Source organism: Neoarius graeffei, chromosome 10 (genome assembly GCF_027579695.1).
Source record: "Neoarius graeffei isolate fNeoGra1 chromosome 10, fNeoGra1.pri, whole genome shotgun sequence".
NCBI lineage: Eukaryota > Metazoa > Chordata > Actinopteri > Siluriformes > Ariidae > Neoarius > Neoarius graeffei.
Window position 1 is genome coordinate 24,236,722 of NC_083578.1, and position 22,518 is coordinate 24,259,239.

General features: G+C 40.8%; 1 protein-coding gene across 5 annotated transcripts in view; it reads right to left on the reverse strand.

Moving 5' to 3' along the window:
- The window catches only part of LOC132892975 (serine/threonine-protein kinase WNK2-like), a 137,904-nt gene that overhangs the window by 34,759 nt on the left and 80,627 nt on the right, over positions 1 to 22,518 (reverse strand). For all 5 annotated transcript variants that reach the window (XM_060931597.1, XM_060931596.1, XM_060931594.1 and 2 more), the window contains 3 exons: positions 12,346 to 12,513; positions 2,079 to 2,130; positions 677 to 760 (listed from right to left, as the gene is read on the reverse strand). In XM_060931597.1, the coding sequence (XP_060787580.1) occupies positions 677 to 760; positions 2,079 to 2,130; positions 12,346 to 12,513 (304 nt within the window). The remainder of the gene's footprint in view (positions 1 to 676; positions 761 to 2,078; positions 2,131 to 12,345; positions 12,514 to 22,518) is intronic.

Sequence of the window (22,518 nt, forward strand, 5' to 3'; positions counted from 1 at the left end):
TTTAAATCAGCACAAGGGCTTACTGAATGGTTTGATTAGAATGAAAATAATGTAAATCTCCTGATCTCAACCCAACTGAACACCTACAGGAGATTTTGGATCAAATGTATTACACAGCACACTCTCCTACCATCATCAGAGCATCAACTTAAGGAATATCTATTGGAAGAACAGTGCAGTACAGTTCCACAGAATCTGTCCTAAGGATCACCTGAAACTGTTCTGGTGCCCACTGGTGGCCCAACAACTTTCGAAGACACAATGTTGGTTTATTCTTGGTCATAGGTCTATAGTTATTCTAGCATATCTATAGTTATGCAGTTATAGTTATTATTCCTTATTTTGCTTTTTGAAAAATATGATGCCTGGATACAGTCTAGGGTTGGCTTGATACCAAAATTTTGGGTTTGGTACAGTACCTACAGGCATGATAGAACGGTAACACCCAGGAAGTGCCAGCTTAGTCTTAAAGGGCGGCCGAAAGAGCAAACCCTTAAAGGCACATTTCAAAGTATGGTGAACAAAGCGGCAAAATGCAGTAACGATAACTACCGGGATTTGTGAAATGATAATATACCATTTCAAATGGCGAATTTACTGGGAACCAGAGCAACCCTAATACAGTCATAGTACATAAGTATAGATGTATACGTCTGACCAGAGTATAGATACATACCTTTGGCTGTGACACAGTCTTCACCGTTATTTGTAGTCTCAGCCACAGGGCAGATGATGAACCAACGTTTTCCAGTGTGAAGTACTAAGAGACATGCAAACACACACTCCTGATCAAAATCAATCTCAGAAGATGCAAACATTTTACATCTGTGACATGTTACAGTACATTACGGTCTCTTTAAACGCTTCCCATTATCATATTGTGCAGAGAATACCCGAGCTATTTCACAATCAGGGTAAACTTTTTAGGTCCACAATAATCCAAAAATCAAACCTGAGACTTGTTTCTCTGCTGCCAAAAATAACCTTTTGAGATGGAAATTGACTGCACAGAATTTCAGAGCTACAGGTCATATACTGGGCGTGTTACTTGTGGTGAGAAGACGGCATATGCAGTAGTGTATTTCTAAAACTGACCCGCTTTCTTACAGTCCAGAAGAATAAAGTATATAAACTGAAAAACTGTTGAAACGGATGTGGTTTTAAGTACAGAATTTCAAGTACTGTGCAGCAATGATTGTACATGGTGGTAACTGTAATAACAAACCAAAGTGATGATGATCCTTGTGGTTTTCCAGCGAGAACACTTTTTGACTGACTCACATTTCAACCACATGTGAAGCTCTACTGCAAGTGTGTCTCGCATCTTTTTCAAGTCCTGTTGTGCAACAAAAGTATTCGGCGTCAAAAGAGACCAATATTTTCTTAAAAATAATTTACAACCTCATCAGATGGTGAGTGTTTTCTAGAGAGGACATTTCTGATGACAAAAGGATACTGTCAGAGGCACTTAGTTTAAAAAAAAAACCCAAAAAACTCCCACTTACATATCTTTATTGTGAATGAAAGTTTACATCCCAAAGTAAAACCTAGTTTGTGCTAAAAATGAATTTAACCAGTAAAATTGAAGTGTAATAATTAAAGTAGAATTAAATGAAATGACCTCAAGGTTAAAACTGAGCCCACATTTGACTCTTACAAAGATATTTAGAAGAACTTAGAGACATTACTGCTGTAGGCACAACTGGTGTGTCCCTGTAAAATAAAGTGTACATATACATACATACATACATGCATGCATACATACATACATACATACATACATACATACATACATACATACATACATACATACAGGACCTAGTTGGTGTTATTCAAAAAGACAACCATGATTGTGAAACAGCCCATGTACCCTTTACAGTAAAACACCAGACTGTAGTATAGAATACGTGTAGTGTGTCTATTCGCGAGAGTGTTATTTATAAAGTCAGTGGACATGTGTATACAGAAGCATGGTTCGTCCAAAATGCATTTAGCTCCGTTACATAAACATAATACACTGTATATGAATACATACATAAACAAGATACACTGTATATGAATGCTTAGAACTGTCTTACCATTTTGTTGGTACACGAGTTGATTAGACTGAGATTGGTGAGGCTTTGCTCCCTAGAACAAGCAACATTAAAAAAAAAAAACCTGATTACTTTGATTAAACATGAGACACATGTTTGGGTGATATGATATACATTACACTGTCTGTTTAATGCTCCAATTATTTCCATCAGTTTTTTGCATCCGGGCAGCACGGTGGTGTAGTGGTTAGCGCTGTCTCCTCACAGCAAGAAGGTCCTGGGTTCGAGCCCTGTGGCCGGCGAGGGCCTTTCTGTGTGGAGTTTGCATGTTCTCCCCGTGTCCACGTGGGTTTCCTCCGGGTGCTCCGGTTTCCCCCACAGTCCAAAGACATGCAGGTTAGGTTAACTGGTGACTCTAAATTGACCGTAGGTGTGAATGTGAGTGTGAATGGTTGTCTGTGTCTATTGGTGCGTTCATGTGCTATGGGAATTATGGTAAATACCAAACGCCGACATGGAAAGCACACATGAACGCCCCCTCTTGTGGTATTTTCCACTGGGCAACTCGTAGAAAATTTTGATACATGAGTTGCCGAGATGAGATGAACTTTAACCTTTTCAACATGGCGGCGAGCGGTACAAGACTAGCTTATGAACCAAGAAAGAAGTGGTTTTCACCTACGGAAAGCTGACTCTCACCTTTTAAACGAGTCATGTTATGTATATTATATTATTATAATATGTATATTATAGCCTAATACAAAATATTCTGTGGCTGTCCAAAGAACGCCAACAATGATCTAGATACTGGCTACTCTCATTGTGGCTACAGCCAAATTTCCAAAAACTGCGTGGCATTCAATGTGTTAAGAAAATCTCTACTTGTCATGATGAGGAAATATTCAGCATTATTTACCTTTTGACTTTTGATAACTCATATTCCTGCTGCAGCTGATGAACAAGGCAATCTATAATTGTTTTAGCCAAATAACAGGCCTGATTCTGAATCTGGTCCACCATCTTTAATTTGTCAACAACAACAAAAGCATGTGAACACAACACACTGGTAAATACCAGTTCCCAACTGGAAAATATCATCTTCCCATAGCACATGAACGCAGCATATGTGTCAGGCCTGTGATGACCTGGCGACTTGTCCAGGGTGTACCCCGCCTTTCGCCCATAGTCAGCTGGGATAGGCGCCAGCTTGCCTGCGACCCTGTAGAACAGGATAAAGCGGCTAGAGATAATGAGATGAGTTTTTTGCATCCAAATTTAAAATGGAAGTGGGTGTGGTCTATAGCCTGTGGAGCTTTGACAAGCTTTCAATCTTCTCTTGAAATGTGACTGAGTAACTATGCGAGAGGTGTCGTTCCCCCACCCCCAGTCAAGAATCTGTTAAATCAGGCTACAGTTAACATCCATTTAATAATATTTCACCAGAATTACTTCAGTTTTTGGGTTGGATACATTCCAAAAAGGTAAAAAGAAAACAAAAAACATTTTTCTTTTGAAAACGATGCAGAATGATCACTTAACAATAAAGAAAAACGTATAAAGTTAATATTTATTCATTTTAACTTAAATGATCATTCTTGGAAAAAATCCAGCAGAGATTTGCAATCCTGTGTGAGCTGAAAGCATATTTCATGTTTTGTAGGAAAATATGGTCGAAATATGGTTTAATTTATTTTGGAGCTCAGTGAGGCAATGCTTAGTGACAGCTTAATGTAATTCTAATTCGATTTTTCCCCCCCCAAGTTAAAGCTAATTTTTACTCATTGTAGGGTACAGTTCTTGGGTTGCATTCAACGTCACATCCACTTCATTAAAGCTACGGTTACGTGACAGCTCATGATGCTTTGCGACGGATTATCAATGAAAATGAGGCATTTTGACGGCAATATACACATGAGCTAAAAGTTGTGGTCACACAGCAGGTGAACACTTGACTGTCACACCTTTGCGCACTTGAGTCTGGCGCAGCTCAAGCGGCCATTGTGCGCGCGCTTGGGACCCGCTCGTTATGGGAAACACCCGATACTGATTTGAGCGCAATCAGCACATGCAGATACGGACGCTGTTTTCATGGAGGCTTTGTGAAGTATCATCATTATCATGGTCACATTTGTTTCTAACCATGTTTATAACACTGTTTAAATACATATATGTTATTTACCAGCTGGGAGGTCCATATCGTGAAATACCGTGACCGAGGTCTTGAAAGCACTGACCGAGGCACCTCTGGGCTGAGGTCAGTATTTAAGGCCGAGGTCACGGTATTTCACCATACGGACCGACCTTAAGCTGGTAAATAATATCTCATCTCATCTCATTATCTCTAGCCGCTTTATCCTGTCCTACAGGGTCGCAGGCAAGCTGGAGCCTATCCCAGCTGACTACAGGCAAAAGGCGGGGTACACCCTGGACAAGTCGCCAGGTCATCGCAGGGCTGACACATAGACACAGACAACCATTCACACTCACATTCACTTTAGAGTCACCAGTTAACCTAACCTGCATGTCTTTGGACTGTGAGGGAAACCGGAGCACCCGGAGGAAACCCACGTGGACACAGGGAGAACATGCAAACTCAGCACAGAAAGGCCCTCGCTGGCCACGGGGCTCGAACCTGGACCTTCTTGCTGTGAGGCGACAGCGCTAACCACTACACCACCGTGCCGCCCAGTAAATAATATATTTATTTTTTCTTTACCAAATTCTAACAAAAAACGAGAGCGCCCGAAAGGGAAAACCGAGCCGAGCCAAGCCGCCATTTTGAATCCTCATTCACAGCTGTAATGCAAATGGCTTCCTCCTCGGTATACAAGTGCACTTCCCTGGCAGGAAAAAAACTACATTTTACTGCCTACGTACGGTAGTCCCCTATTTAAACAAAATTGAGTCATTCAGGATTCAGCCATGCTTTTGCTTGGCGTTAGCAAGTTACAGGTTTTTAGCTTTCTCCTGAAATGTTTTCTTTTATTTTGTCTCCCTCAGGGTAGTAAAACTCGCTTTCGCTGTGAAAATTGTCATTATTGCTATCCATGATGTAAAATTAATGCTATTTTGAATCCTCATTCACGGCTGTAATGCAAATTGCTTCCTCCTCGGTATACAAGTGCACTTCCATGGCAGGAAAAAACCTACATTTTGCCGCCTATGTAGTCCCCTATTTATACAAAATTGAGTCATTCAGGATTCAGCCATGTTTTTGCTCGGCATTAGCAACAGTTACAGGTTTTTAGCTTTCTCCTGAAATGTTTTCATTTATTTTGTCTTCCTCAGAGTAGTAAAACTTGCTTTTGCTATGAAGACTGTTGTTATCGCTATCCATGCTGTAAAATTAATGCTATTTTCCTGAGAAATGCTGGCAAAAATTTATAAGATTTTTGATAATCTTATAAATAAATCTTATCAAAAAATGATAAATGTTGACAAAAAAATTCTACTATGTTTGTTGTTGTGAATGAGCGAGTCGCCAGAGGTCCGTAACCGGGGTCCGTAACTGGGGTCTGTACCGTAGGATACGGACCCACTCGCCAGCCAATGAGAGCGCATTTGATGGAAACCGCACTGCAAAAACAAAAGTTATTTACCAGCTGGGAGGTCCATACCGTCAAATACCATGACCGAGGTCTTGAAAGTACTGACCGAGGCCCTCTGGGCCGGGGTCAGTATTTAAGGCCGAGGTCACGGTATTTCACCATACCAACTGACCTTAAGCTGGTAAATAATATCTTTATTTTTTTCTTTACCAAATTCTAACAGAAAACGAGAGCGCCCAAAAGGGAAAACCGAGGCGAGCCGAGCCGCCATTTTGAATCCTCATTCACGGCTGTCATGCAAATTGCTTTCTCCTCGGTATACAAGTGCACTTCCATGGCAGGAAAAAAACTACATTTTGCCGCCTATGTAGTCCCCTATTTATACAAAATTGAGTCATTCAGGATTCAGCCATGTTTTTGCTCGGCGTTAGCAACAGTTAGAGGTTTTTAGCTTTCTCCTGCAATGTTTTATTTTATTTCTTCTTCCTCAGGGTAGTAAAACTCGCTTTCGCTGTGAACACTGTCCACTGGATCGCTATCCATGATGTAAAATTAATGCTATTCTCCTGAGAAATGCGAAAATAAATGTTGACAAAAATTGCTATGATGTTTGTTGTTGTTGTGAACGAGCGAGTCGCCAGAGGTCCGTAACCGGGGTCCGTATCGTAGGATACGGACCCACTCACCAGCCAATCAGAGCGCAGGATTTGATGAAAACCGGACAGCGAAAAAAATAATCTGCTTTATGATTCTGCTTTCTGTTTTGCTTTCGTTTTTGTAAATATCACACCTGCTAATAAACACTTTTCCTGCACTTGGATCTGTCTACCGCCATCTATCTTGTAGTGTCCTCATCCCGAGATCTTTAGCCCAGCCACATATTAAAAAAAAAAAAGTTGTACTCCTCCATGCTCTTCCAGGTTTTCATCTGTTTGTCCGTGTAGAATGATGTCTGCAGTACCAGGTAGTTTGAGATGTGGGGAACTCAACAGATGGATAATTTTCCAAATCATAGGAAAAATCCTTCTTTGTTAGCGTGTAAGGATCTAATCCCATTGAGTGGTTTCTATATCCACTTCTTTTGAGTGGACTTCTTGGTTTTAATAACTTACTTGTTTGCTGAACACAAACATGGCAATAAGTTCTTGTGTTAATCGACCAGACATCACTTTTGGATCATTAATCCCTTTTGACTGAGAACGCCCTGCATGCATGGTTTGGCTTCTGGCACATCCATACAGTTTTAAATACAATACCTACAATTAAAAACAGTTTGTTTTTATGGCATTTATTTAATTCCTGGGCTCCCGTCTGGAACAGGGAGTGATGTCGCATCCCATTAATACACTTTACAGTAGATTATTAGATTCTAATTGAATAAAGGAGCCAAAATCATTGGGGATCTCTTGTAACGGGCCCCGACTCGTTACAGGCATGACTAGGTGGGGTTTAAAGTAGAAAAGGTCGAGAACCCCTGCATGAATGCATTTGTTCTCATAAGTTATTAAAGTTTCTGTCGTAACAATTTACAGGGATTACTCATAATACATTTTAAAAGGAAAAAATTGTTGCGATTTAATAAATTAAAACGTTGTTAAGACGACGACACTTTATCTCTGACTGTTATAAAGCATTACTGGAGACTCTTATGGAAAGTTGTTCATTTAAGTTTACCGCCATCACAATTTTTTTTGTTTTAACATCAAAAGTAAAATTAAAGCCGCAAGCGGCCTCGACGGGCCCTCGCGCCAGCGGCCAAGGGGGGCGGGGGCATGCGTCCCCGCGAGAAACCTTCCACAGCTTCTTCGGCAAGAGACATTACCACAAGGTAGTGGTGTGAAGGAAAAGCATTATGGAATTATTTACCAAAAACCCGTGTTGGAGCAAGTGCGTCGGCCAAGAACAGCGCCCCCCATGGACGAAAATTCCCAAAATGTGGTATACATGACAGGGGAGGTAGTAAGAGGGTGGCCGTGAAGTTTGACCAAATTTGAGGAAAGATTGGATTTTTTGCCCAAAAATAGCGCCCCCAGTGGCGAAATATCACAGAAATTGGGTAACATGTCAGAAGCCCAATGAGTGATTTGCGTGTGAAGTATGAGCAGTTTTGAGCAATTAGAAGATTTGTTATGAATTTTTAAGCATGTAAAATTTTGCAGTGAAAATTGATTGACGTATAACTTCTGAACGGTTTATGCTACGTGAAACGTATTTAGAAACTTTTGTCAGCCATGTCTGTAGATCATGGGTATCAATTGTGGTGACATTCCTAAGAACGGTCTAGGAGGAGTTGCGCCGTGTTCGTGGCCATGCATTTCGCACAAAAGTGAAATTACCTCACTTCCTGTTGGGCGTGGCTAATGCATTGGCATTACATTTTTGTCCGGCTTAGTGAGATACAAATGCGTACCAAATGGCATGCCACTACTACAAACTACATGGCAACCAGGCACCTTAATGCGGGAGGCCAAAATCACAATGAGTAAGGGGGCGCTATAGAGGCCCTGAGGCCCGCCTGGATCTGGGCTTCTGGTTCTCAGTAGCGGTGGCAGTCTAAGAAAAAGGAGCCAAATTTCGTGCGTTGTCGACCATGGCAAGCGCCCCAATAAGGGTCTTGTAAAGAGTTTGCTTGGCAAGTTTGACAGATCAGAAGCTGCAATATCATTTTTGCCGTAACCAGCACCCCCAGGGGCGAAAGTGCACAAAATTTGGTGTGGATGTCAGGTGAGCTATGAAGAGTTTGCGTATGAAGTTTGATGACGATTGAGTAAATAGAAGATGAGATATAGATTTTTGAAGAATAAATTTTTTGGTTTTTCCCATGTCAGTAGGTGGCGCTGTGCTGTACATGAGCGATTATGAGTTGGAAAAATAAGTGTCTACAACAGCAACGTACCATCACAAGGTAGTGGTGTGAAGGAAAAGCATTATGGAATTATTTACCAAAAACCCGTTTTGGAGCAATTGCGTCGGCCAAAAACAGCGCCCCCCATGGACGAAAATTTCCAAAATGTGGTATACATGACATGGGAGGTAGTAAGAGGGTGGCCGTGAAGTTTGACCAAATTTGAGGAAAGATTGGAATTTTTGCCCAAAAATAGCGCCCCCAGTGGCGAAATATCACAGAAATTGGGTAACATGTCAGAAGCCCAATGAGTGATTTGCGTGTGAAGTATGAGCAGTTTTGAGCAATCAGAAGATTTGTTATGAATTTTTAAGCATGTAAAATTTTGCATCGAAAATTGATTGACGTATAACTTCTGAACGGTTTATCCTACGTGAAACGTATTTAGTAACTTTTGTCAGCCATGTCTGTAGATGATGTCTATCAATTTTGGTGACATTCCTATGAACGGTCTAGGAGGAGTTGCGCCGTCTTCGTCGCCATGCATTTCGCACAAAAGTGAAATTACCTCACTTCCTGTTGGGCGTGGCTAATGCATTGGCATTACATTTTTGTCCGGCTTAGTGAGATACATATGCCTACCAAATGGCATGCCACTACTACAAACTACATGGCACCCAGGCACCTTAATGCGGGAGGCCAAAATCACAACGACTTAGGGGGCGCTATAGAGGCCCAGAGCCCCGGCCAAGTTTGGGCTTCTGGTTCTGAGTAGCGGTGGCAATTCTCGGAACTGGTGCCAAATTTCGTGCGTTTTCGCCCATGGCAAGCGCCCCGAAAATGGCCCAACAGCGGAGAAAAATAAAGAAGAAGAAGAAGACGGAAGAAGAAGAAGAAGAAGAAGAAGAAGAAGAAGATGGAAGAAGAATTAAAGCCGCAAGCGGCCTCGACGGGCCCTCGCGCCAGCGGCCAAGGGGGGCGGGGGCACGCGTCCCCGCGAAATAACTTCCACAGCTTCTTCGGCAAGAGACATTACTCCCACAATGGCGACAAAGCACAGAATTGGACACATGGTAACAATAGGGTCTGGCAGTGTACGGTGCTCGGGGGGCGCTATAGAGGCCCTGAGGCCCGCCTGGATCTGGGCTTCTGGTTCTCAGTAGCGGTGGCAGTCTAAGAAAAAGGAGCCAAATTTCGTGCGTAGTCGACCATGGCAAGCGCCCCAATAAGGGTCTTGTAAAGAGTTTGCTTGCCAAGTTTGACAAATCAGAAGCTGCAATATCATTTCTGCCATAACCAGCACCCCCAGGGGCGAAAGTGCACAAAATTTGGCGTACATGTCAGGTGAGCTATGAAGAGTTTGCGGATGAAGTTTGATGACAATTGAGTAAATAGAAGATGAGATATAGATTTTTGAAGAATAAATTTTTTGGTTTTTCCCATGTCAGTAGGTGGCGCTATGCTGTACATGAGCGATTATGAGTTGGAAAAATAAGTGTCTACAACAGCAACGTACTATCACAAGGTAGTGGTGTGAAGGAAAAGCAGTATGGAATTATTTACCAAAAACCCGTTTTGGAGCAATTGCGTCGGCCAAAAACAGCGCCCCCCATGGACGAAAATTCCCAAAATGTGGAATACATGACATGGGAGGTAGTAAGAGGGTGGCCGTGAAGTTTGACCAAATTTGAGGAAAGATTGGAATTTTTGCCCAAAAATAGCGCCCCCAGTGGCGAAATAACACAGAAATTGGGTAACATGTCAGAAGCCCAATGCGTGATTTGCGTGTAAAGTATGAGCAGTTTTGAGCAATTAGAAGATTTGTTATGAATTTTTTAGCATGTAAAATTTTGAAGTGAAAATTGATTGACGTATAACTTCTGAACGGTTTATCCTACGTGAAACGTATTTAGTAACTTTTGTCAGCCATGTCTGTAGATGATGTGTATCAATTTTGGTGACATTCCTATGAACGGTCTAGGAGGAGTTGCGCCGTCTTCGTGGCCATGCATTTCGCACAAAAGTGAAATTACCTCACTTCCTGTTGGGCGTGGCTAATGCATTGGCATTACATTTTTGTCCGGCTTAGTGAGATACATATGCGTACCAAATGGCATGCCACTACTACAAACTATATGGCAACCAGGCACCTTAATGCGGGAGGCCAAAATCACAACGACTTAGGGGGCGCTATAGAGGCCCTGAGCCCCAGCCAAGATTGGGCTTTTGGTTCTGAGTAGCGGTGGCAATTCTCGGAACTGGTGCCAAATTTCGTGCGTTTTCGCCCATGGCAAGCGCCCCGAAAATGGCCCAACAGCGGAGAAAAATAAAGAAGACGGAAGAATAATAATAGTGAACTCTTACAAGAACAATAGGGCCTTCGCCCTATAGGGCTCGGGCCCTAATAAATAATAGTGAACTCTTACTAGAACAATAGGGCCTTCGCCCATAGGGCTCGGGCCCTAAAAACAAAAAGGCCGGGGGGGGGGGGTGTAGCCTGAAAACGACTGTTTAAGGCTGCTATAACAAAACAATATCAGGAACACCACTATTTATAATTTATAATTAAATAATTATTACCTGGTTTAAAAAATAATAATAAACATAAAAATGTTGCATTTTTGGCCATTGCATAAGTGGATTAAAACACTTTTGTGTTGATAGAAGCACAGTATCCCACTATTGGTTATTTTCCTATAACACAGCCTGTGCATTATTCCTTACTTTCATCAGAGCATTCATTTACACCTTCAACATTAGTCCTTTCTGGCAAGAGCATCTCCACAAAGAGCATTTATAAGCTTATTCTTAAGCATGGGGAAGGCATTAGCAGTTCATTCCTCTCTGCATATTTTGCCTGTCAGCATTCCCTTCTTTACCATAGGAAAAGTGCGCCCTGGGGGAGGCTTAATAACTATATATCAAAAGAAGTTGGCTCTTTAATCTTTAATGGACAAACGAGAGAGTGAATGCTGACAGTGATGAATCTCACTCAAAGACAGATAACATCCTCTCGGCAATATTTAACAGCACAATGTAAAGAAATTGATCAGGTTGTATTTCTTGATACTCCTTGGATAACCCCGAACAAATTTTGATTATATACGTTTACAACTGTATATGTTATTGAATTTAAAGGCGAACTGAAGGTAAATTTATTATCAAAATTCTCTCTCATTTTATTAAATATAGGAATGCATTTTTGATCGCTATTTTGTCACTGCTATAGCAAGTTATGAGTGTTTGAAATATGCTATGTAATATATCAGTCCATATGTCAAAGCAATGGCCGTAAACGAGATTCGTTGAGACCTGTGCGAGACATCGTAGGATGGAAGTAAAACGTACAGAGGAAATCAAAGTGACCAACATCTGCCAAGATTGTCAAAAGACACGTGCGCCCTCTTTTGCATGCTGACATAATCAAGCCGGAAGTTTTGTTTGTTTTGATAGCAATCAGGAAAGTTTGAAAAAACCAGGCAGTAATCGTCATTTAAACTGGTTTTTGTGCAATATTTCGTTTGGAAAACAGTTTTCAAAATGGCGGCACTGACACCTGGCTGACGCTTCACGTTTCGAAGTCTCGCACAAGTTTCGTGAAGATCGCACGGATAAGCGATGCCTGCCGTGGACCAAACGAACTACATTCAACATGGCTAAAAACCGAACAGGCCGATAAGTATAATATTTAATTGCAATTAGTTGCCAATATGAGTCATGATATAAGGTTACTAAAACCGAAAATGTAATTGAATAACACATTAATTAAGAAATAAAGCAAGTTTAAAAATGACTTCAGTTCTCCTTTAATGGTATATATAATTATATTAACAAATGCAGCAAACTGGAATATTTTCCCTGCAATTAATCAGAAATTAATGACTCAAACGAAATTTCTTAGTGGTCCCCGGCTCACCTCAAAACCAGAACCACCTTTGAGGTTCTGATGGTGATGTGACCGATGTCCTGAGTCCCTCTCTCCCTCAGCATCTTCATTCAGGAGGTCCTCAGCCCTCTCCACTAGGTCCTTCAGCTGCTCAATGAACATCTCCCTCTCAAGCAGCAAGATAAAGTCATTCTCAACCTAGAGGACACGTATCAATATAAAGAGAACGCAAAAAAAAAATGTTATGTTCTTATAAATCATAGGCAAACATAAGGTCCGTCCTTAAACATGACAGACTCAACCATTTGACAGTAAAACCTTGGAACAGCTGTTAACAGAAGGTGTCAATGGCAAATCTCTTCCCCAATTTCATAGCAGTCTGGAACATGTTCAAGTGATGTATGGCAGTATGGAAGAACAGATCTGACACAACAAGGCAATCAGAGATAGCAGACCTCACCCCCACAGCGTAATGATGATTTCCTCTTGGCTACAAAGGGGGTGGGGTGTCATTCAGATTATATTCATGCACTATTGTCTTATTTGTTTCTTCCATTACTCCAATTGAATATAATTTTTGTAGGCTTACAATGCATTGCTTTATCAATTTTCAAGGGCATCATTAAAGATAGGCAGTGCAGCACTAGTATTATTAAACAGATGATGATGATGCCCTTTATTGTCACTAGTCACATGCACCAGCGAAATTAGCCGTCAACCTGTCCGTACATATACAACATACAATTGACATAGGGTAGACAGGACAGGAAGACAGGGATAAAGATAAAAAGGAAACACAACATGAGGAGAGATAAGGAAAAAAAGAACACCCCCCCCCACTATGCTCCTGTCAGGAGTACAGTGTGGGAACATTTAAAAACCTTTTGCACATAAGCACACAACAGCACAAGTACACTTTAAACACGGGACTTGAGGGGGGGAATCAGGGGTAGGGGGTAAGTGGGGGAGGGGGTGGGGGAGAGGGGAGGAGGTAATCCAGCGCAAGCAAGCAGCCGTCCGGTCCTGCAGCCATGACGGCGCTGGTCACGCACCCGCTTGTCACACTGGGGGTAAAAATGGCGACCGCGGAGAGTTAGAGAAGGAATGTGAGGGCAAGAGTGTCTCCCGGCAGTGACCTTCAGGGGGAAATGTTTCCTCAGCAATGGCCTAAACCAAGGCCAGTGCTGTCTCGGGGCGCCGAATGTCGATAAGATATGAATTGTTTGGTCTTTCTAGACACAGTCTTTGCACGTCCACAAACTGATCTCCGAAAAACGTATTCCTTGCAAAGCTGAAAGCTGCTCCGAGATAACAACCATTTTGTGGTTAAAGTTCTGAGTGCCCACAGTCTGAGTGCCAACAGCTTTGCCCACCACTCCAATCATATCGGGCAGCTTTGTGGGGCTTTGAACAGCTGTCACCATTGTCTGATTTCCTCGATATACCAGGGCAATGCCTAATCCAATCAGCAAAAGTCCTGTAATCATGGTTCTGAATAGGTAGATATCTTCAATGTCCTCCACAGAAAGAATCGCCAGGTACACGACCCGCCACCTCTCCCATGCGTCCATCGTGTAACCAGCCGCAAACGTTCCGGCAGGACAGACGGGTTCCCCCGAACCCAAATTCCTCGTCGAGAAAACTGTGTCAATTTCGTTAGAAGACCAGTTTATCAATTCCATGCTTTTTTTTAGTTTAGAAAGTAATGCAGGAAGAGTCACTTCAAAAAGTACAGCAGACGAGACAAGACACAGAAGCACAAGCCGGGAAAAAAGGAGGGAGAGGGAGAGCAGAAAAATGTGACCGCCTTCCGTGGAAGCACGGAGAGAAAAAAATCTGTACAAATTGTGGTTTATTCTTTTCTCATAAAGCATAATTTTTCAGAAAATATATATGTGAAAGTAATCTTTCTTTCTCTTCTTTTTTCTTCGCACCACAACATAATTAATTGATTGGCTTCCTGTGATCATGATACATCAACCCAACAAATTTCATGTCAAGCTGTCCAGTTGTTGCCGAGTTATGAGCGAAAATCTGGGATGGGACACACACACACACACACACACACACACACACACACACACACACACACACACACACACACAGACAGGGTGATCACAATACCTCGCTGTCCCACTACGTAGGGGCGAGATAACAACAAAAAAATATCTACAGATGTTTAAAGGGCTCTAGATGTAAATCCAGTTAACTGAAAAGCTGTATTGGTGTCTATTGTTAAAAGCAGTATACAAAAATAAATCAAATTCAACATTTGAAGAATTTACACATTAAAAAAGGGAGGTATCTAAAAAAAATTAAAAAAAAAAAAATCACAAAAATGATCTATGTTGCAGCCCCCCAATGGTCAGAAGTGTTACTGCAAGGGGCTGGTCTTTTCACCCCATTTATTAAAACTGGTAATCTTAACCCAACATAAATATACATTTAAATAATGCTACTGCATAGGGAAGACACTAAAACATGCAGGACCAGGGTATTCCAAGACCAGGGTTGGGAACTAAATGATATAAAATAATAACACCATTATAATAACGCTATACCGTCATACTGGTATGCTGTTATACAGCCAAAGGTCTTGAATTACAGAAGTGCTGGGTTAAGAAAGAGAACTGAGGATAAATTAATATTTGAATGGAGGAAACAGGAGCCAGGTACAAATGCAAAGTAGAGATGACAAAGGGGTAGTGTTATCAGAGCAAGAAGGGAAGACTAACAAGCTACAGTATACTGAGCAAAATTATAAAAAAAAAAAACAGTGGAAAAAGAAAAAAAAAAAGAAAATCTCCCAAAAGCTCAACACAACCACTGAAAAACTGGGAAAATGTTCATCTAACAGGTTTACTGACTAAAACGATGGCTATGTATAGATGTACACTCACGATCATGGACACAGACTCACTAAAATTTGGACAGTTGAAGACTGGAAAAAAGAGCAGGTGTTTCTGCCCCCCCCCCCAAAAAAAATCATCTGTCGTCCAGTTTGGTGAGCCTGTGCCCATGAGCGCCTCAGATTCTTGGTCTTGACTGACATGGATGGAACCCAATGTGGTCTTCTGCTATTATAGCACAATCACCTCAAGGTTTTAAGTTTTATTCCACGCTTATGCTTTTCTGCTCACCACGATTGTAAAGAGTGATACAAATGACTATATCCTTTTTGGCAGCTTGAACCAATCTGGCCATTTTCCTCTGACTTCTCTTATCAACAAGATGTTTCAACTGACAGAACTGTTGCTCTCTCAATGTTTTTCGCACCATTCTGTGTAAACTCTCGAGACTGTTTGTGAAAATCCTAGGAGATCAGCAGTTTCTGAAATGCTCAAATCAGCCCATCTGGTACCAACATCCATGCCATGGTTAAAGTCACAGATCACATTTTTCCCCATTCTCATTTTTGATCTGAACATTAACCCTCTGGGGTTGAGAGCTTCGCCGGCGAAGCTCGACAGGTTTAGAATGAGTAGGTCATGTGTTTAGATAAATATATTTGCAAGTTTTTCATCATACAAGCATGATAAACATATTGACAGAAACTTTATACTTTACACTTTCCTATGTGCTCACTGCCAAATAATATTGTCATTCTTAAATTGCCTAAATTAGATGAAACATAAAACTTGTCACCTTTTTCAGTCACACCGGAGTCGGTGCGGTGAGTGCGCACTTACGCATTCATAAAAGACTATTCGCATGGTAACGGCATAATAATCACTTTCACTCTTTTTCTTTCGATTGGTTTCTCTTTCACAGTGGGAACGCTCACCATAAACAGAATAAAATCTGTCAGCCATAGTTTAGGCTATTTGGAGGTAAAACTTGTTACGAGATGGCTTGCGGATTTTATGGACTTCAGATGATTCAGGACAACGATTCAATTCATGATTCATTTCATGATTCAGGACAGCGATTCAGTTTCAGGACAGCAAATCAATTCATGATTCAGTTCATGATTCAGGACAGCGATTTAATTCGATCTTGAGAACTGCGACACTGATAAGCGGTGCCTTTTTAACTTTGACTCGATCCAGCCAAAGATCAACTCAAGTAAGTGCAAATATTTCTTCTATTTATTATGAGCAGACTGGTTGATATGTGTGCACTGTAGTGCATACACAGGGAAAATGACTGAGCAATTTTTCCAGAGTTAAAAGTATTTTCCTCAAAAATAGTTAATTTTGCTCTATTTTGAGTTTACAGAGTAAAATTACAGAGTAATTGTGTAACAGAGTTGGTTGTGGCTCTGAACTGAGTAAAAGAGTACGAGTTAATTTTAAGACACACGGAATAGAGTCAAATCCCAAAATAAAGTCAAATACCAGATAAATGAAGATGTTGTAAAAAGCAGTTTTACAACAGGGTTTCACATACGCTAAAAACAATGCTATCCACAGTAGAAGAGTTGGAAGAATCTGGATGTCATTGTGTTACTGATGATAATTAATTACATCGCTGGCTAGTTGGTTGGTAACTGTTAGCATCTCGGCTCACAGCATACGCAGCTCAAGCAAAGCCTTAACAGGTACGCTAATGCTAATGCTAACTGGCAACAGGTAGTAAACAAGTGAGCAATAATTGGGGACGAATAGGAATACGTTAAATGCCGAACAGTTGGTTGAAAAGGTATACACATTAAGCAAGAAAAAAAATCGACGAAATGTGACAACCAAAAAGGTAAAATCAAACAGAGGCGTGGGGGGCAGGGTGTAAAGAACTCACAAGATGATACTGGCTGTGTATGCGATGAGTGTAGGATAAATTTTGTTAATGATTCTGACATGGTGTTAGGATGTGACAACTGTCCATCTTATTACTGTATCAAATGCATAGAGATGACGCCAGATGAGTACTTAGTTTTACACAGGCCAGATTGCTTCTGGAGATGCCCGGTGTGTGCAATGGAAGCTGAAGATAAGAAAAACTGGTGCGGGGAAATTATGTTAGAAATGGATCTGAAGTTCGATACTCTTGAGAAGAAATTAGATACAGCCACAAATGGATCCCTTCTTGAGCAACACATGAAGGAACTTGAGACTAAGCTTGAGAAGAAAATAGAGACAGCCATGAGTGGGGTCCTTCTCGAGCAACACATGAAGGAACTTGAGAGCAAGCTGGAGCAGAACTTAAACTATACTTCACCGAAATCACCCAAGAAGTACCAAAAGAAGTAAAGAAGACTTGGGCTGACTGTGCAAATACAGCACCAGTTCCCAACTTCAGAAACATTGTAAAAGACGCCATGGAATATCAGAAAAAAGCTGAAGACGAAAGGGAATCAAGAGAATCCAACTTAATAATATATCGGGCTGAAGAAAGTCAGGCAGCAAATCCAGAAGGAAGGAAGAAGGAAGATGAAGAGTTCTTTAACACATTGTGTGAAACAGTACTGGAAGTGGGACAAATTAAAACAAGGAACATAATCAGGCTGGGGAAGAAGACTGAAAATGGAACAAGCCAGGGGACCACAAGACAAGCAAGACCAATGAAAATTATACTTGAAAACAAAGTGCAGCGGGAGCTGATCATGAAAGCAGTAAACAGACTTGCTGAAGCGGAACCAAAATATAAGAACATCAGTATAACCCCAGATTACACCAAGGAAGGGAGGGACATGATAAAGTTAAAGGTTGCGGAAGCAAAAGAAAAAAACGAAACTGGTTTAAACTATGTATACAAGGTCAGAGGCCCTCCATGGAACCTCAGACTGGTGAAATTCAAGAAAGAACGTTAAAGAAACACGTAACAAACAAGAATAAAAGAAAACAACTACCAAACAAGGAACCAGTAAGTGATATATCAAACTCAAAGACAGTAAATACAAACCAGACAAATGACAGTAACAATAACAAACCTCCCAAGAATTTTATTACTATAAATAGGCTAAAAGCTATGCAAGTTAATGTGAGGAGTATACAAATGGATGTCTCACAATTTTCTTCAGCTGAACGCAGATAAAACTGAAGCAATTATATTTGGCAAAAAGGAGGAAAGGCTTAGGATTGCCACTGTTCTTGAAACTAAGGGGCTTAAAGCAAAGGATACTGTCAAAAACCTTGGTGTCCTTATTGACAGCGAACTTAACTTCAACAGTCATATGAAAGTGGTAAAAAAGTCTGCATTCTATCACCTAAAAAACATTTCTAAACTCAGGGGTCTCATGTCAAAACATGATCTAGAAAAACTTATTCATGCTTTCATCTCCAGTAGGGTTGATTACTGCAATAGCCTTTTCACAGGTCTTCCAAAAAAGACCATCAAAGAGCTTCAACTAATCCAAAATGCAGCAGCAAGGGTTCTTACAAGAACAAAAAAAGGTAGTTCATATCACTCCAATCCTAAGGTCTCTGCACTGGCTTCCAGTGAGCTATAGAATTGACTTTAAAGCACTACTTCTTCTATTTAAAACATTAAATGGGATGGGACCCAGCTATCTACTGGATATGTTTCAATTATATGCACCAACTAGGTCTCTAAGATCACAAGAGAAAAACTTGCTAGTAATACCAGCTGTCAAAACGAAGTGTGGTGAAGCAGCCTTTAGTTGCTACGCTGCTAAGCTTTGGAACCAACTTCCAGATGATATCAAAAATGCTCCTACTGTTGTTAGTTTTAAATCCAGGCTCAAGACAAAGCTGTTTTCAGATGCCTTCACTTGATTAATTTTTACCTAAGTAATTAATTTCCTTTAACATAATTTCTTTTAATTTTGATTTTAATGATTTTACTTTATTTTAATTTCTTTTTAATCTTGGATTTTAATGATTTTACTTTTACTTTAATTCTTTGTTACTGTGATCCTCGTAGATTTTGTCTGCGGGACGATTTTTTGGTGATCCTCGTAGATTTTGTCTGCGGGACGATTTTTTGGTGATCCTCGTAGATTTTGTCTGCGGGACGATTTTATTTGGTGATCCTCGTAGATTGTGTCTGCGGGACGATTTTTGGTGATCCTCGTGGAAGAGCCACGGGAAGAGCGCGCTTTATCCTCATAGATTTTGTCTGCGGGACGATTTTTGGTGATCCTCGTGGAAGAGCCACGGGAAGAGCGGGCTTTATGAGTTAAACCCATAATAATAATTCATCTCGAGGCTGATTAACTTTATTTCATTTTATTAATTTAATTTCTACTATTGTTTAATTCTTATTATTTTTCTTCCTCAATTATTTTATGTAATTTTATTTTCTATTGTTTACTGTTCTGCTTTTACTTCTGTAAAGCACATTGAACTGCCACTGTGTATGGAATGTGCTATATAAATAAACTTGCCTTGCCTATATTTAATAAACTAGATATTATGGAAAGCTATGTTCTGGAAGAGAATCCAGATATTGTATGTATAACCGAATCATGGGCCCACAAGGACATCTTAGATGCAGAACTTAGTCTAGAAGGCTATAGCATCATCAGGAATGACAGAATAGGTAAAAAAGGGGGTGGTTGTTTAATATACATCAGAGACAATATTGGATATATATCGTGTGATGAGTTATCAAACACAGAAACTCTGTGGTGTGAAATTAATACTGTCAAAGGCGTGTTTATACTGGGAGTATGTTATCATAGTCCATCAGCTAATAAGGAGAGAGAAGAAGCCCTTCATGCATTGATGCGACGAGCATGTAATGAACATAAAAATGTAGTCATAATGGGTGATTTTAATCATAGATCAATCGACTGGATTCACCTCCAAGCAGCTGCTGAGGGAAAAAGTTTCTTGGAGCTCACCCAGGACTTATTCCTTACACAGCATATCACCGAACCCACCAGAGGTGAAAACACTCTGGATTTAATTTTATCATCTGAGCCAAACATGATAGACAACATAAGGATACGTGAGCCATTCAGTGACCATAATATAATTCTGTGTGATATAGTTGTGTCAGTAGAAATCAAAGACTAGAGAGTAACATATTTCGACTATAGGAATGGAGATTATGAAGGAATGAAAAAGTATTTAAACGGGTACGACTGGAATAATGCTTTTAACAGCCAGTCAGTAAATGACAAATTTAGTATATTTAAGGAAGTCATGGACATTGCAGTTCGGAAATTCGTCCCCATAGCGACCAAAAGAAGAAAGAAGAAACCAAGATGGATGACAAGTCATGCCGAGGCAGCAAGACGCAAAATGTACCATAAGTGGAAGCGATATAGAGAAACTGGGGACAGACAACAATATGAGATATACAAGAAACAACTAAATAAAGCCAGGAATGAGATAAAAAGAGCAAAGAGAAATTTTGAAAAGAAACTAGCGGACAATATTAAAAAGGATCCCAAGTCGTTCTATGCTTATGCTCGGTCAAAAACCAAAACAAAAGATGGTATTGGGCCATTAGAAGACAAGGACGGAAATATTATCACAGATTCGGCTAAGAAGGCTGATATTTTAAATAACTTTTTTAGCTCAATATTCACAGATGAAGATGTAGAGAACTTGCCAGAATCAGTGAAGATATTTCAAAAAACAGTCGAAGAATGCCTACAAAATGTAAATTTTTCTGTGGAAGTTGTTCTCAAGAAATTAGGGAACCTCAAACCATATAAAGCGCCAGGGGTGGATAATCTGTACTCTACAGTGTTACGTGAAGTAGCTCCAGTAATAGCGGAACCTCTGAACATAATATTCACAGAAAGCATGTGCAAGGGGGAGGTACCAGAGGACTGGACACAAGCAAATGTCTCACCCATATATAAGAAGGGGAAGAAGACCCAACCAAGCAACTACAGACCTGTCAGTTTGACCTCGCAGATATCCAAGATTATGGAATCTATAATAAGGGATGCCATAGTCACACACTTAGAGACCCATAAACTCATCTACTCATCACAACACGGGTTTGTGTGTGATAGATCGTGCCTCACAAATCTACTACTGTACTTGGATAAAGTAACATACTATGTAGACAAGGGACTTCCAGTAGATGTAATATACTTAGACTTTAGTAAGGCCTTTGACAGAGTGCCCCACAAGAGACTGGCCTTAAAGTTGGAATCTCATGGCATAACAGGGCAAGTGAAGCAGTGGATATCATCATGGCTAACTGGACGACTGCAGAGAGTGGTGCTGAATGGTTCTTACTCAAGGTGGATGCCAGTGAGGAGTGGAGTACCACAGGGTTCAGTACTAGGACCAGTTCTTTTTGTTATATATATTAATGACCTTGATATAGGACTCTGTAGTGAAATCTTGAAGTTTGCAGACGACACTAAGATATTCAAGTACATTGCAACATACCGTGATGCTGAAAAACTACAGGCGGACCTGAGGAAGTTATTCCAGTGGAGTAAGGAGTGGAAGATGCTATTTAACGCTGATAAATGTAAATGTGTGCATTATGGTTACAACAACCCACAATATGACTACTTTATGGGAGATGAACCAATTGGAACTTCTCACGAAGAGAAGGATTTAGGTGTTTTCATCAACGACAAACTGGATGTAGCTTCCCACTGTGCCAGAGCAGCAAAGAAAGCCAACTCCATCTTGGGTATGATAGCAAGGTCCATCAAGTACAAAACCAAAGCTACGGTGATAACTTTATACAAAACACTTGTAAGGCCCCACCTGGACTATGTGATTCAAGCATGGCGTCCATAGCAGCAGAAAGATGTCAACCTTCTGGAGAGTGTACAGCGTAGAGCCACCCGAATGATCCCTGGAATTGGACATTTAGACTATCCATCTAGACTTAAGGCAGTAAATCTTACCACACTGGAGACAAGGCATGCACGGGCGGACCTTCTAGAGGTGTTTAAAATATTTAAAGGAATGGAATGCATAGATCCCAAAGAAATATTTACTATCGAACACAGTAGGATAACAAGAGGCCATCCCTACAAAATAGCTAAGTTGCATTCCAGACTGGATGTAAGGAAATACTTCTTTGCCAGAAGAATTGTCAACGACTGGAACAGACTTCCTACAGAAGCAGTGATGTCAGAAGATATCAACCAGTTCAAGGGGCATCTGGACAGGTTCCTCAAGCACCGAGTGGGGGATTATACGAGTCAGAAGATGACTCTCTTCCCCGTCATCTCCTCAACTACATCGTCGTAAGACGTAGAAGAGGAGGATCAAGGTAAATCAAGGTAAACCTGTGTTGGAATGTGTGGAAAAAACATTACCTTACCCATTGTGACTTGACCCGATGGGATTAAGAATTGGCAGTGGGAGGGGTTTT